The following is a 13,611-nucleotide window of genomic DNA, read 5'->3' as shown; positions in this document are numbered from 1 at the left end:
GGGGCCAACCTCTATGAGTTTCATGCTCAAGCTGGGTCAAGGCCAGGGAGTATGATCTCTGTGGCATGGTCAATCCAGGAAGGCTTCATGAAAGAAAGAAGATTTCAGGAGCTGGGGTAGGAGGGGATGGAGATGGAGATGGTTTTGACAGATTTTTGCCCTCAGGGGATGGCTCCAGTGTAATCTGAAAACCGTCTGAGGGTCCCTGCCATAATCTGACACCTTTTCTTACAGCTGGAGCAGGAGACAAACAAAGCCCTCTGGTTTCTGAAGCAGTGTGTGGCTCTCTTCAAGAGCCCACAGGTTCCCATCCGCTGGGCAGCTGTGTGGTTTGCAGGTATGGCCTTTCGTCTTCTTGGAGCCACTGTGTCCTTGTTGTAGGGTCCCTTAAACAGACTGGGCACCCAGGACATGAGAACATACAGAACCCATGGGAATTATGTTGGGGGGTGGGAGTGGAGGTGGGAGTGCCTACCTGTGCCTACCTGCTCCCTCCCCTGCAGGAAGCTCCTGGTTGGGTTGGGTGGTAATCTTCCTACAGCAGAATGTCCCAAGTCCTAGGAGACGAGCCAGCAGAGAGACAAAGGGTGGGGCATCTGGGGTCTAGGAGTTGCTCAGTGGGGGAAGTTCAGAGGTAGGTAGGGGACTGCCTCAGATCATCCCAGGGAAGAGCTCTTCAGGGCAGAGGAGGATCCACTCCTTCACCCATCCCTATTTGCTTAGAATCCTTCAGAGAAGCAAGGGACACAAGTTTGACTTTATGGGAAAAGTCCAAACCTGAGGCTGGTGGCCAAGGGAGGGAAAGACAGGAAAAAGGAGGGAATAGTGAGTGTTTGGGAAGGGGGCCAAGAGTACTTGCAGCCAGGGCCCCACTGATTCCTTGTGGGGCCTCTGAGGTGCTTCCTTGCACCCCCGTAGGCCAGATTATCCAAACCCTAGACTTGGAAGAGATCGATGAAATTGAGGAGGCATACACAGGTGAGTGGCAGCCCAGTCGCCCCCTCCTTGCATCTTTTAGTGGCACCGGTGTTGGTGGGGAATGCTCAGAAGTTAGGAAATGTGGGCTGATGGCCTCACAAAAATGATCATCCAGACGCGTGAAGAGGCAGGCTCATCCCCAAGGTGCTTAGGTTTTGAGGTGCTGGTCAGAGCCCTCCTGCCCCATGTTCACTCACACCCTCACCACCACGGAGCCCACTCATCAGCCAGGAGGGTCCTTTGGGTTTCTTGTAGGAGACAGCGTTGGGCTCCCATGTGTGGTTGAGTCCCTGGCTGCAGCTCTCTTTGAAGTCAGAGAACTTCACTCACAGCTATTGTATGGGAAAGAGAGGACGTAGGGCCAGGGAGGGGCAGTGGAGAGGAGTGAGTGGGTTGGTAATAGGTGTAGGGTGAGGAGCAGGTGGGCCTCGCATCTCCCTGTGCTCACGGCAGCTATGTGGTCTTGCTTGTAATGGAGCATTGTGGACTCCTAGAAGAAACTCTTGCTCATAGTTTAAAATCCACCAGTCCCGACCCCGTTGCCCGGTACATCTCTGCACCACAGGGCCTAGGCCCTTCTGCCCAGCCCACTAGCCTTTCTCTGTGTTTTGAGCCCTACGGCACATGCAGAGAGACTCCGACCCCATGGTCAGCTGCCTCACCACGCAGACTTTCCATATCCTGGAAGCCAAGAAGAAGCTGCTACTGGCCAAGTCCCCGACCTCCTGCTTCTGCAGGAGGAGGCCCCAAAGGCACTACTTCTGAGCCTGCATCCTTGAGTCTCAGATGTAGGCCTGGCCATTAGACCCTGTGACAATGGGGCCAGATTCCTGGGTCCTGCACTAGAAATGGAGGTGTATCCCTGCAGAATCTTTGTAATAAAAGGAAAAAGCATGCACCTTTGCGAAAATAGCTATTATGTTGTCTTTCCAGTCAATTCTTGGCCTTCTGTGGTAGAGCCACTTGTAAGTCGCCTTCTCTCCTACGCACATCTGGGTTGGGCTGTCCTCTCCCTGCTCTGCCCCTCTGTTCCCTTCTCCCATTCAGCCATGGGTCTGAGGTCAGAGCCAGCCATTTCTTTTGAACCAACTTCAACTATGAGCCGAGGGGGAAGTAATGTTGGCACACATGAGGTGTTCTAGAATGCAGTTGTAAGCAACAGAGTCCCCTCCATTTGGCTTAAGCAGGAAAGTGATTTATTAAAGGACTGTTAGTGAAAAACATCCTGGAAGATCAGAGAGTTTGGGTACCACAGAGCCAGGGACAGCGCTGCTCTATAGAAACACCACCATGGCTGGCCCTTGGCACAGCCCAAACCACACCCCAAGCATCAACACTCAGGCCTGGATACTTGCCCTGCAGTGCCCTGCCTCTGCCAGGGCAGTTTTGCTTTGTTACAAGCAATGATAAAAGATAGATCTTATTAAAAACCTATTAACCGGTCAAGTGCATTGGGATGAGACCCACTTCAAAGACTGTTCTGACACCCCCACAAGTCACCCCCTCACTTTGGTCAAGCATAAAATAATGAATACAAGGTAATGAATGCATGGAAAGTAATGGATTCTAGGGCCATCTCTGTCCCAGGATGATTTTATCCAACTCTGTTGGCCTCTCTGGGCCTCAATTCTGTAGAATATAAATTTATAAACAGAGAGTTGGAAAACATTATCTTTGTTTTTAAAACTCAACTTCAGAGGCTGAGGAAAAGATACCTTTAAGATGCCACCTAGTTCTGACAGTTGAATGGCTCTTACCAAATTCTGAGAGGTGCCATTCCCTTGTGCCTGGGAAAGCTGCCCCATAGCTTATATCCTAAACGGGATTTTTCTTGACACTCTTGTTTTCCAAATTTTCTAAAGTAAGCAGATATTATTTATGTAATCTGGAAACAAAACAACACCCCACATTAAAAGAATAAAAGAGTCTCTTAACCCAGTGTTCCTGTCCCCCACCGCACCCTGCAGGAGCCTTGGCATCCTCGAGAGACAGGGTGAACTGCGTTTGGAAAAATTATCTTGTGCTGCAAACTTTCTGGAGGTGCGGGGAGGAGCGCAGTGGTAAGGAGGAACCAGATGGCTGGAGTCCACTCCAGGTCTGGCCCGTGACCAGTTCCCCAGTGGCTGGTCTCTGGGTCTTGCCCACACACCCTGCCCAGCCTGCAGCTGGCCATGCCCAGTTGTCACTTCCTGCAGTTCACAGTGGGCTCTTCTGTCCCACTGTCAGGCAGGATCCTATGCAAAATATGGACCTGTGGGGAGCGAGGGTGGGGCGGGGAGTGGCATGGGTGATGCCAGGTCAGCCAGCCAAAAACAACTGTCCGCAAGAAGCCACCCTGCTCCTGAGGCAGGAGGCTCTGTGCCCGCCAGTGGGGCTGGCAAGTCAGGGCAACTCTGCCCACTCGTGTCTCCCTCCATGGCTCAGGGTCCCTCTCTCACTCGACCAGAAGCCTCTCTAGAGGAAACCTTCCCCAGGAAGCCTTCGCCCTCCCACCCACGGTGACTTCTGCTTCCTACAGACTCCAGGAATTCCCTGGCCAGAGCACCTGTCACAGCCATAAGTCTGGACAAGCAGCAGGGGACCTGTGCAGGCTGAGGAAGCAATTTGGTTTTATATTTGGGAAACAAAGCAAAGAGAAACCCTATTATATTCCTGATATAAATATCAGGAAGTTAAGCTTTTTAATCCGTTGTGACTGGGATGAAGATGTAGATTCTCCCCAAGGGGCCTCTCTGTCCAGGGGATGGGCCGGAATCTCCAGGAGTTGGTGAAATAATTCATGGTTATCAAAAGGGAAATATGGGTTCTTAAAGACTGAAAAGCACTGATCTAGGAAAAAAATCATGGTCAGGCATGGTGACTCACGTTTGTAATCCCAGCACTTTGGGAGACTGAGATGGGAGGTAAGGCTTAAGCCCAGGAGTTCGAGACCAGCCTGGGCAACATAGTGAGATCCCATCTCTATTTTAAAAAAAAAAAAAGAAAAAAAATGACCTTTGTAGAGCTCTTTTCTTACATGATCTTTTTATAGTCTTGCCTTCTTTCCATAAGTGGCAAGGGACCGAGACGTGTTTGGCATGCACCACGCACAGTGTAGTCCAGGCCCTAGAGAGGCACATGTTACGTTAGCAAAAGGCAAAGGCTGCTGTGGTTGGGCAGGTCTAGATGCAGATTCCTGGCTCTGTCCTTACTAGCTGTGATCCTGGGAGAGTCACATCCATCCTGAGACCTTTCTCATTTCATAAAATGAGAATGTCACCGGTCACACAGGGCAGTGAAGACACAATGAAAAATGCTCCGAACAGTGCCTAGGATATAGCAGGTGGTCCACAAATGCTGCTGCCCGCTCTTCCAGCAACTGCACCTGCCTCCAGAGACAACATATGGAGTCTGGAGGAGAATGTGACGCTCTCAAAGCTCTCTGCTTTCTAACTGGTGAAGCCCCAAACTCACAGCTCAGGAAGTTCTCATCAGGCTGGGCCCAGCCCCAGAGGCCTGCTGCACCCATTCACCCATTCACCCACCCACCCACCACCACCACCACCACCACCACTACCAACTCCCTCTCCAAAGGCTCCAGCCAAAAGTCAGCAGCCCCCCGGAAGGGGGCAGGGGACACCTCCACAGACATTGGTCATTCAGGTTTCATTTATGACAACTTCTTAGAACACACACATCCAATCTAGGAACAGAAATGTACAACATGAGGCTTAAATAACTTTCATACACTATGTACAGCCATCGGCAGAGGTACAAAACATATATACACCTTGTGCTAGTCACATCGCAGAGGACAGCAGGAGCCTAATGAAGCCTGCAGCCTGGGCAGGGCATGATTGCTAGAAAAGAGTTGGTGGGCAGGGCAGGGCCCTGATTCATCTCAGGGGTCTTCTCTGATCCTCGGCTCTTTGTGGAGGAGTTTCTATTTCCTACTTCCCTGCAAGGCCCTCAGGACATGGTTCACAGGACTGAACTAGGGTGTGATGGGGGCTTCAAGATCATGAGTGCTGGGGATGGGGCAGGGGACAGAACAAAGATACCAAAGAAGAAACAGAACTTTCCCTGCAAAATCTGTCCTTGCACATAAGAGGGCAGGGAAGGATCTGGGAGTCAGGAGAGGAGGGCCAGGCCCAGGAAGGCCTGTGGGGCATTGGCCACTGACCAAGAGGCTATGCCAGGTGAGGAGAGCAGCAAGCAGTTGCCTGTTTGGGATGGCAAAGGGACACATACCACAGGTCCGGGACACACAGTGGGAAGAAAGTCACTGCTCCTGCAGGGCAGGTTCTGCCCACACAAATACGATGGTGAATAGACCAGGCACAGGCAACAACCAGGGCATATGCCTGCTCCCAGCCCAGACCACATTGGGGGATGCCCTCCAGAGCCGAGAGCTAGCAGGGCAAAGAAGTGTTATGTTCCCTAACGTCACTGCAGCCGCCTGCTGGTGTCTCCCTCCACCACATCAGGCACATGAGAAAGTCCCCGCGACCTCGTGTTTTCCCCATGTGGTTTTGTGCTTTAAACTACCCTCTGCCCAGGCCACACACCCCCAGACAGGCAGCAGGGCTGGAGAGCTGAGGGTGAAGAGATTCCTAGGCTGAATCCGGGGTGAGGCCACTCCCAGATCCACTGCTGTCCCTTCCCAAGGGGCTGAAGGTGGCACTCTGACCACCTCAAAGGCTTGGGTGTGCCAGCCTCCGCCTGTTAGTCTTTCCTCCTTCCTTGGAAATCTCGCAAGGCAACTCCATGCGCTGCCTTTGAGAGTTCCAGCTGCTTCAGAGGAGTCCGTCACTCACATGAAAGCAAATACTGAACTGACTGATAGTGAGGACGGGGCCCTGGCACAGGACTATGCTGAAGAGGCCCAAGGGCAGTGGGGATGGAAGACTCCTTCTATCCAGGGAACCCGCTCATAAGCTTCGAAAGCACAAAGTGGGGCTTGACCCAGGAGACAGGGAATCAGTCCAAGCTCTTCAGGCTCACTAGGGCTAGGACTCAGCCTGAACTCAGGCATTTAGAGATTTGGGGTGCGGGGTTTAGAGAGCGCTTTACTCCTGGTCCCATGGCGTAAAGATGTGGCTGGGCCTGACAAGGCTCAGCCTCCAGTCTTAAGATGGGCACAGAAGGGCAAGAAGTAAGATGACGAGTCCCAGAATTAGGACAAGCCATGGGCCAAGGCCTGGTCTGAGCAAGGGCAGCCCCCTGTCCCAGACACAGGCATCCCCAATCTCACCTTGGACAGAGCCAGTGTGGGAGGAACCTCCCGGGCCCGGGTCTGTCGAGTCTGCCTGCGTGACCCTGCCATTGTGCTCAAATCACAACCACTTTGTGCTTCCAACACTTAGGGTGCTTGTGCAGTGAGTGGAGCTGGGGGCCTGCCCCCTAACATGGACCTTGGACATCCCTGAAAGAGTGGGCAGAGACTCCAACTCTCATGGAGCACAACTTGGGGTGTCTCAGGGATGTTGGGCTCAGGGCTCCTGAAGGACTTCAAGTTTAGAGAGTCAATGATACTTGCCAGGACAGCAGAGCTGGCCCCGCCGTGAGGTAGCTGACCCATCGGAAACAGCAGAAAATGGGCAATGATGATGAGCACCTCTCGCAGGGCCGTAAGATCACACTTCGTGCAAGAACACGCCTTGCAGCTACAGTGCGGTCACCCCAGGTGGGGCATCCCCGGCCCGGGGGTGGGAGCTCAGGGGACAGAGTCTTATGTGTTTCTATCGCTTGTAAACAGTCATGCGGACGGATTCTTTCTTACAGGTTGCAAGGTCAAAACTTTCTGTCCAAGTGGGGAGGGACGGAGAGGAGTGGGAAGAGATTTGTGGCCACATCTCAGAGCTAAGGGGGTTGCCCAGCACCCCCGGGGTGGCCAGAAGAAGAAGGATTTCCAGTCATTGCAGACAGACTGTTCAGGTCCCAGGAGACCAGCATCCAAGGGGGTCTCCTTCCTGCTATCACCTGCCCCAGACTTCAATACCACATCCAGCAGGGCCAGCACCAGCAGGACAGCCGTCTTAGCCTCTGTGGCAGCTCCGAGGAGGGCACGGGGAAGGGACCAGGCCTCACTCAGCCTCCACTGGGGCCTGCCTCCCCCCAACACTGGGCGCCACACGGAGAGGGCTCCAAGTGCCCCGGCCCAAGACGGAGGGGAGCCAAGGGCAGAAACACAGAACCACCTCTGGAAAGTCCAAAAGTCACTGCGTCCTCTGAAGGGAGGTGGGGCTGGCTCCTGGCTCCCAGACTGAAGCCGGGAAGCACAAGACCAGCGAAGCAACGGAAAAACAGGATGGGCAACTTTGGGTGGGGGTGGGGCGGGGGAGAGGGATGGAGCTCAGTCCCCCCCAAGGCCCACTCCTGTAATTCCAGAGTTCCCCCAACAGGGGGCGCCAGAACACTGATTTAACAATTTCCCCGGAGCTCGGCGTCCCCATTCCCGGGGCAGAGAAACTCTGCCAACTTCCTCTTCCTTGATAGTTTTCTGCAAGGGAGGGCCTGCGCTCCATGCCAGTTTTAAGGCCGAAAATGTGTCTCCTGAATGACCAGAGAGAGAGAAGCTGGAGACTCCCCGGCCCAGTGGGGGACTGCAGGGCTGGGGAGGGGCGGGGGCCAGGGTGCCAGGCCGTCCTCCTCATCCAAGCCGCCTCCCAGCAGACACAGCCCCCATGCTGCTTCCTACGTGGCCCACGCAGGACTCTGGGGCAGAATCCCCGGGCCTGGGCTGTGGGGTGAGCGCCCCCGCCTTCCAGGGGGCGCTGGGCGCGAGAACTCGTGAGTGAGAAGACACATGTGGTGCCGCGGGCATGGCTGGTGTAAGGCTGCCCGGCACGGGTGCCAGGCCCCAGGACGGAGGAAGGCACTGAACGTCAGGCGGCCTAGAGGCCAGGGGTAGCTAGAAGGCTCCCTGGGGGCTGTGTCGGGGACAGGCCCGAGCTGCAGAGTCGAAGGAGCAGTTCCCTCCTCCGCAAAGCAAACAGAGGAGGCGGCCCTGGAGGGCCGGGGCAGCCCACTCCCTTTGGGATTTCTGGCCCCCAAGAGCTGAGGGAAAGAATATAGGGGAAGAAACTTCAAGTCCGTTTCCAGGAGGCAACAGCAAAAAATAAAAATAACAAAATAATAAATAACTGAAGTATTTCTGACCATCTCCCCAAAGGAATCTTTCTAGCAGCTCCACCTTGGCCCCATCTGAAAGGGACCCCAGGGAACTGTTGGGGCCAGTTGGGGCTATCTGCGGGTGGCCAGAGGGTTAAGGGTTAGCTGCAAGGCCCAGCCGCCCACACCTGGTTTCCTTAGCTACCTGAGGACTATCTTTTTGGGCTCAGAGGCAGGTGCAGTGGCTCTAGAGGCTGGGCTGGGAGAAGGGGGGAGGCCAGCTCCTCAGAAGGGTGGGATGGGGCCAGGCTGCTGCACCTCCCCACAGGGCCCCACCGCTGGGCCAAAGGCCTGAGAAAGGGGCAGAGCTGGTTCAGCAGGAGACAATGTGGCCAGGACTGCCGGGAGGAGAACAAGAAGGGATAATGCCCTTTGGCTTCACAGCTTAATTTCCTCCCCAGCCTCTCTCTCACCCAGAGGCTCCTGAGAGGCAGGGGAGGGATGAGGGAACAGCGTCCTGTGGGAAGGCAAAGGGAGAGGGAGGAGGGCAGGAGAGGGGGCCACGCCCTCTGTCCCCAGAGCAGCTGGCCCCATCGGCCGGGTCACAGCTTCCCTTCCATGCTGTCCAGGCTGCTGGGGTCGAGGGTCCGGGGGCATCCCTCTGACCTCACTCCTAGGGTGGGCCGCTGTGGGGTAACCGCCGGACACTCCAGAACTTCACCGTCAGGTCACTGGGGTGGAGGACAAAGTGGAGGGGTGCCGGTCAGCTTTTGCAGTGGGCTTGGCTGGCTGCCCCCAAAAGTAGAGGATGAACTGGATTCCCCAAACTCCCCAAATGTGGTTGGGGCTGGGAGGCAAGCACGGCTTGCGGGGTGGTGGACTGCAGGTGGTGGGGTGCTGGGCAGATGGAGAGGCCTGTGCACTCAGAGGCCCCCGGGGGAGCTTTGTAATGGGTTTTCTTTTTTTTTTTTTTTTTTTGGTGTTTTGTTTTGTCCAGGCCTGAAAGCTCCCCCTTCTGCTCCCTGGCACCCATCTCCTGGGGCCTGTCCCACTGTTCATGCTTGGAAGAGGACGGTGGGCGCAGGAGGGACAGGCAGGGCACCTCTCTGGGCCAGGCAGGACAGGAAGGGAGAGGAAGAAGAAGGAGTAAAATAATCTCATACCGTTAAGAAGCAGCTCAGATCGAAGTGGGGAAAGAGAGGGAAAAGGAAAGAGGGGAAGAATGAGAGAGGAGACAGGGAGACATGGGGAGGGTCAGGGCATGGTGGTGGCGCGGCCCTTTATGGCCAGGACTCGGCGAGGAAGGCAGGGGGTGAGTCCAGGGACGTAATTCCACAACTTTACCCGGCAGTCACTGTGGGGGGAGAGAGGCGAGGACAGAGAGGAGAGGTGGGAGGAGATGGGAAGGGGAGGGGAGAGAAGGGACAAAGTCGGAACAAGAAAGAAAGCCATCTGAGTCGCACCCCATGGGACAGAGGGCCTGGCTGCTCCCCACACAGGGGGCCAGAGCGGGTGGGTGGGGTGTAAGAGGCATGGTCTGGGGCTGGCAGGGCTGCTCTGTGCTCTGAGAGATACCTGCACGGGAGAAGACAGCCAGGGCAGGGGAGGGTAGGAACGGCTTGGAGACAAGTGGGCAAGGCTTGGCCCAGGGCCCAGTACCTTCCTCCTCCCCTGCCTAGCGCAGTGCCCAGCACATGGTGGGCACTCACTGAAGGCTGGCACGGGCTAGGTATGCAAAGGAGGCCACCATGGAATCTGCTCTGTGAACCAAGCCTGCGGGGACAACTGCAGGGCCCTGAGCCTCCCAGCCTCCCCTGCCCACACCAGGAGATGAGGGAGCAGAGGCAGACCTCTCTGACCAGCACCCACCTGGAGGCTGTGAAGATGTGCTTGGCATTGGTGCAGATGGCATTGATGGGACTGTCGTGGCCCTTGATCTCACCGATGGGTGTGAAGTTGTCCACGTTCCAGACCTTGATGACGCCCGCACGGCAGGCGCTGAGCAGCATGGGGCGGCCCGGGATGAAGGCCAGGGCGCACACCCAGTCCTTGTGCGCATTGGGGATTTGCTGTGAGAGGATCAGGGCTGGTGAGGGCTGGGGGAGGTGATGAGGGACAGAACCTGCTCCAGGGCCCCTCTTGCTAGTAGTGGAGCTACTTCCAGGCTCCCCTGGCCTCTAGACCTGCCACACGGGCAGGTGACACTGGTTCCAGGAGCCATGCTGGGGTGGCCTGTGCTGTGGGCTTTAGGGGACCAGAGATGGGTCCCTCTGCTCTTCTTCCCAGGTTCAAGCCTAAGATCCTGCCCTGGCAGAGAACCCTTCAGCCCTCACACGGATCAGGCTAAAACACAAATGCTCCCAGGAAAGGAACTGGGTAACTGAGCTTCACATGCAAACCCAAGAGCTGAGAGCAAAGGCTTTGCTGAAAGCAGGTTGCCTAAGAGGGATATGTGGCATCAGGAGAGGCCGTGGGTAGGGAAGAAGGGAGGATGGAGACAGAGGAGGAAGAGGGAGAACAGGAGGGCTTGGGGAGCTGTGAAAACCATCTGGCCTGGGGCCCTTGAGTCCAGGCCGCAGGGTCTCCAAGGCCCTGCGTGGGCTATGGAAACCACCCCACCCGAGTCTACCCTCTCCCTTTCCTCCAACCCCACCTGGATGAGCTCCTGCTGGTCTAGGTCCCACTTCTTGATGCCGTTATCTCGGGAGCCACTGAACAGGATGTCTCCCTGGATGGCAAGACACTCGATGCCATCGTAGTGCGGGGGCTCGAAGTTGTGAGTGGGGCCAATGGTGCCCGTCACACACTCGCCCAGCTCGAACATCTGTGGGAGGAGGGGCCAGTAGGGAGAGGCCAAGTGGGAGGAGGGAAGGCAGGGCCTACAGCACTGTGGACCCAGAGGCCTGAAGACCCAGGAGTCTGGCTAGGGTGACAGCCACTGCCCTCTGGGGAGAGGACCTTCCCAGTAGGCGAGGGTTCCTGGAGGTGGGGCTCCTCCTTCCAAGGGACTGGGAACACAGGAGGTTCAGGTCTTGACCCTTCCCGTGGATACTGGGGCAGGGGTGGGAGGAGACCAACTCAAGTAATACAGGGGTGAATCAGCTCATCACGCCGAGACCCCACAGCTCAACAGGCAGCTGCTAAGGAGAAAGGCTGGTTTAGGGTGTGAGCCTCCCTCTAGAATTCTTTTGATTTTTACTAAATATTCACCAGAATCCCACCACCCCTGAAAACCCTACTTCCTTCCAGTTTCTTTTTTGTTGGAGACTGAGTCTCACTCTGTTGCCCAGGCTGGAGTGCAGTGGTGCAAACTCGGCTCACTGCAACCTCTGCCTCCCGGGTTCAAGCGATTCTCCTGCCTCAACCTCCCAAGTAGCTGGGACTACAGGCGCCCGACACCATGCCTGGTTAATGTTTTGTATTTTTAGTAGAGACAGAGTTTCACCATGTTGGCCAGGTTGGTCTCAAACTCCTGACCTCAAGTGATCCTCCCACCTCAGCCTCCCAAAGTGCTAGGATTACAGATGTCAGCCACCATGCCTGGCCTGCTTCCTTTCAGTTTCTGACTGTGTATGGACAGTTTTCAATGGCATAATCAGAGAGCAAACAAATTAGTGTTTGTATACTTCACGTTTGGTTTGCTATTTATCATTTTAATAGCTGCAATGCATCCCATTTAGTGGATTTTCCATAATTTGTTATTCTACCCTTCAACATTTAAGTTATTATGAATTTTTCACCAGTTACAAAATAATGCTGCAATCTATAACTTTCTGCACATGAATTCTTGCCTTCTTTGGGGTGATTTCTTCAGCAGACATCCCCAGAAGTCTTATAATTTTTCATGGGTACTCCCAAGGCAACAGAGGGCAAAGATTGGGGAGAATGGAAGACCAGCCCCGACCCAGGCCTCATAGCTGAGGTACCTTAACGTAGTGGTCCTTGGAGCCAGTCACCACGAGGTCGTGCTGGCTGGCTGTCTGGGTGACCGTCAGGCACATCACAGGGCCGATGTGGCCAGTCAGCTTGCCGACAGGCTGGAACCTGCAGTGGGAAGAGGCCCAGACAGGGGTAGGTGAATTAGAGGGGACCCTGGGTTGGGGTGGGGTGTCTGCCCCAAAACAAATAGGCCTGGTCAGGGTACTCACCCTCCCCTCTCGCTCAAGGCAAGATCAAGAATCTAGACATGAGCTACCCTGCATCCCAGCAGTCTCACTGGAGAGGGCACAGGCCCAGCAGCATGGGGGGAATAAAGGTGTTGCTGAGGTCCTACCCACCCTGGGGTGGGTCCCCCGAGCCAAGACCTGGGGACCTTGCCTGGTCATGCCAAACCCTCCTCCCTCCCCAGGTATCACGCTGACCTGCTAAGCTCCCAGATGCGGACAGCGTTGCCCGAAGCGGCATACAGCATGGTGCCCGAAGGGCTGAGGGCGATCTGGTTGATCTGATGCTCGCCCTGAGCACTGGTGATGGCACGGGTGGATGCGGCGGCACAGGCATCCCCTGAGATCACCTGGCCCGAGGACCTGCCCATCAGGGAGAAAGGCAAGGCCAGAGGTCAAAACAATCCATGTGCACAGTGCAGGAAACCAATAAAACGTCACTAAGACCAGCCCAAATAACCCACTTCTTCCAGGAAGTCTTCCTTGACTGACAGAGAAGAGCAATAGCTTCTCCCACAAGTGAGACCCAGGGGAGAGCTCCACTCTAGTCCCCTATGAGTCAACTCCCCATGTGGCCTGCCCGTGTGCCTGGTCACTGGCTTGGAAGGATGGTAAGGCTCAGTCATGAGACTGGGTGTGAACATGGATCTTCCGGAAATCAACCTCTCTGAGTCTCAGTTTCCTCATCTGTTAAAAGAGGTGATTATATCCATTCTGCTTACTATTTTTTTTTTTTTTTTTTTTTTTTCTGAATGGAGTTTCGCTGTTGTTGCCCAGGCTGGAGCGCAATGGTGTGATCTCGGCTCACTGCAACCTCTGCCTCCCGGGTTCAAGCGATTCTCCTGCCTCACCCTCCCGAGTAGCTGGGATTATAGGCATGCACCACCATGCCAAGCTAATTTTGTATTTTTAGTAGAGACGGGGTTTCTTCATATTGGTCGGGCTGGTCTCGAACTCCTGACCTCAGGTGATTTGCCTGCCTCAGCCTCCCAAAGTGCTGGGATTACAGGCGTGAGCCACTGCACCCAGCCTGTTTACATTTATTTATTTATGTTTGTTTGTTTGAGATTGAGTTTCACTCTTGTTGCCCAGGCTGGAGTGCAATGGCGTGATCTCGGCTCACTGCAATCTCCGCCTCCCAGGTTCAAGCAATTCTCCTGCCTCAGCCTCCTGAGTAGCTGGGATAACAGGCATGAGCCACCATGCCTGGATAATTTTGTATTTTTAGTAGAGACGGGGTTTCACCATGTTGGTTAGGCTGGTCTTGAACTACTGACCTCAGGTGATCTGCCCGCCTCGGCCTCCTGAAGTGCTGGGATTACAGGTGTGAGCCACTGCGCCCAGCCTTGTTTACTTTTTTTTTTTTAAGACTTTATTT

The 13,611-nt window shown here is 55.0% G+C and overlaps 2 protein-coding genes across 5 annotated transcripts in view; one reads left to right on the top strand and one right to left on the bottom strand.

The window, feature by feature from the left end:
* Positions 1-1,875, top strand: part of LOC100581926 (maestro heat-like repeat-containing protein family member 7) — a 52,067-nt gene extending 50,192 nt beyond the window's left edge. The window contains exons 21-23 of the mRNA XM_030819399.1: positions 235-337; positions 919-978; positions 1,592-1,875. Of these exons, the coding sequence (XP_030675259.1) occupies positions 235-337; positions 919-978; positions 1,592-1,743 (315 nt within the window). The 3' untranslated portion in view covers positions 1,744-1,875. The remainder of the gene's footprint in view (positions 1-234; positions 338-918; positions 979-1,591) is intronic.
* A 2,729-nt stretch (positions 1,876-4,604) lies between these two features.
* The window catches only part of KIF21B (kinesin family member 21B), a 54,908-nt gene continuing 45,901 nt past the window's right edge, over positions 4,605-13,611 (bottom strand). For 2 of the 4 annotated variants that reach the window (XM_030818683.1, XM_030818684.1), the window contains 5 exons: positions 12,432-12,596; positions 11,997-12,114; positions 10,724-10,894; positions 9,940-10,139; positions 4,605-9,424 (listed from right to left, as the gene is read on the bottom strand). In XM_030818683.1, coding sequence (XP_030674543.1) covers positions 9,325-9,424; positions 9,940-10,139; positions 10,724-10,894; positions 11,997-12,114; positions 12,432-12,596 — 754 coding nt within the window. In that variant the 3' untranslated portion in view covers positions 4,605-9,324. The remainder of the gene's footprint in view (positions 9,425-9,939; positions 10,140-10,723; positions 10,895-11,996; positions 12,115-12,431; positions 12,597-13,611) is intronic. The other 2 variants (XM_030818685.1, XM_030818686.1) reach the window with 1 other exon arrangement.

Source organism: Nomascus leucogenys, chromosome 9 (assembly GCF_006542625.1).
Source record: "Nomascus leucogenys isolate Asia chromosome 9, Asia_NLE_v1, whole genome shotgun sequence".
Lineage (NCBI taxonomy): Eukaryota > Metazoa > Chordata > Mammalia > Primates > Hylobatidae > Nomascus > Nomascus leucogenys.
Note: the sequence above shows the minus strand (reverse complement) of the source record. Positions and strands in the feature narration are given on the sequence as shown.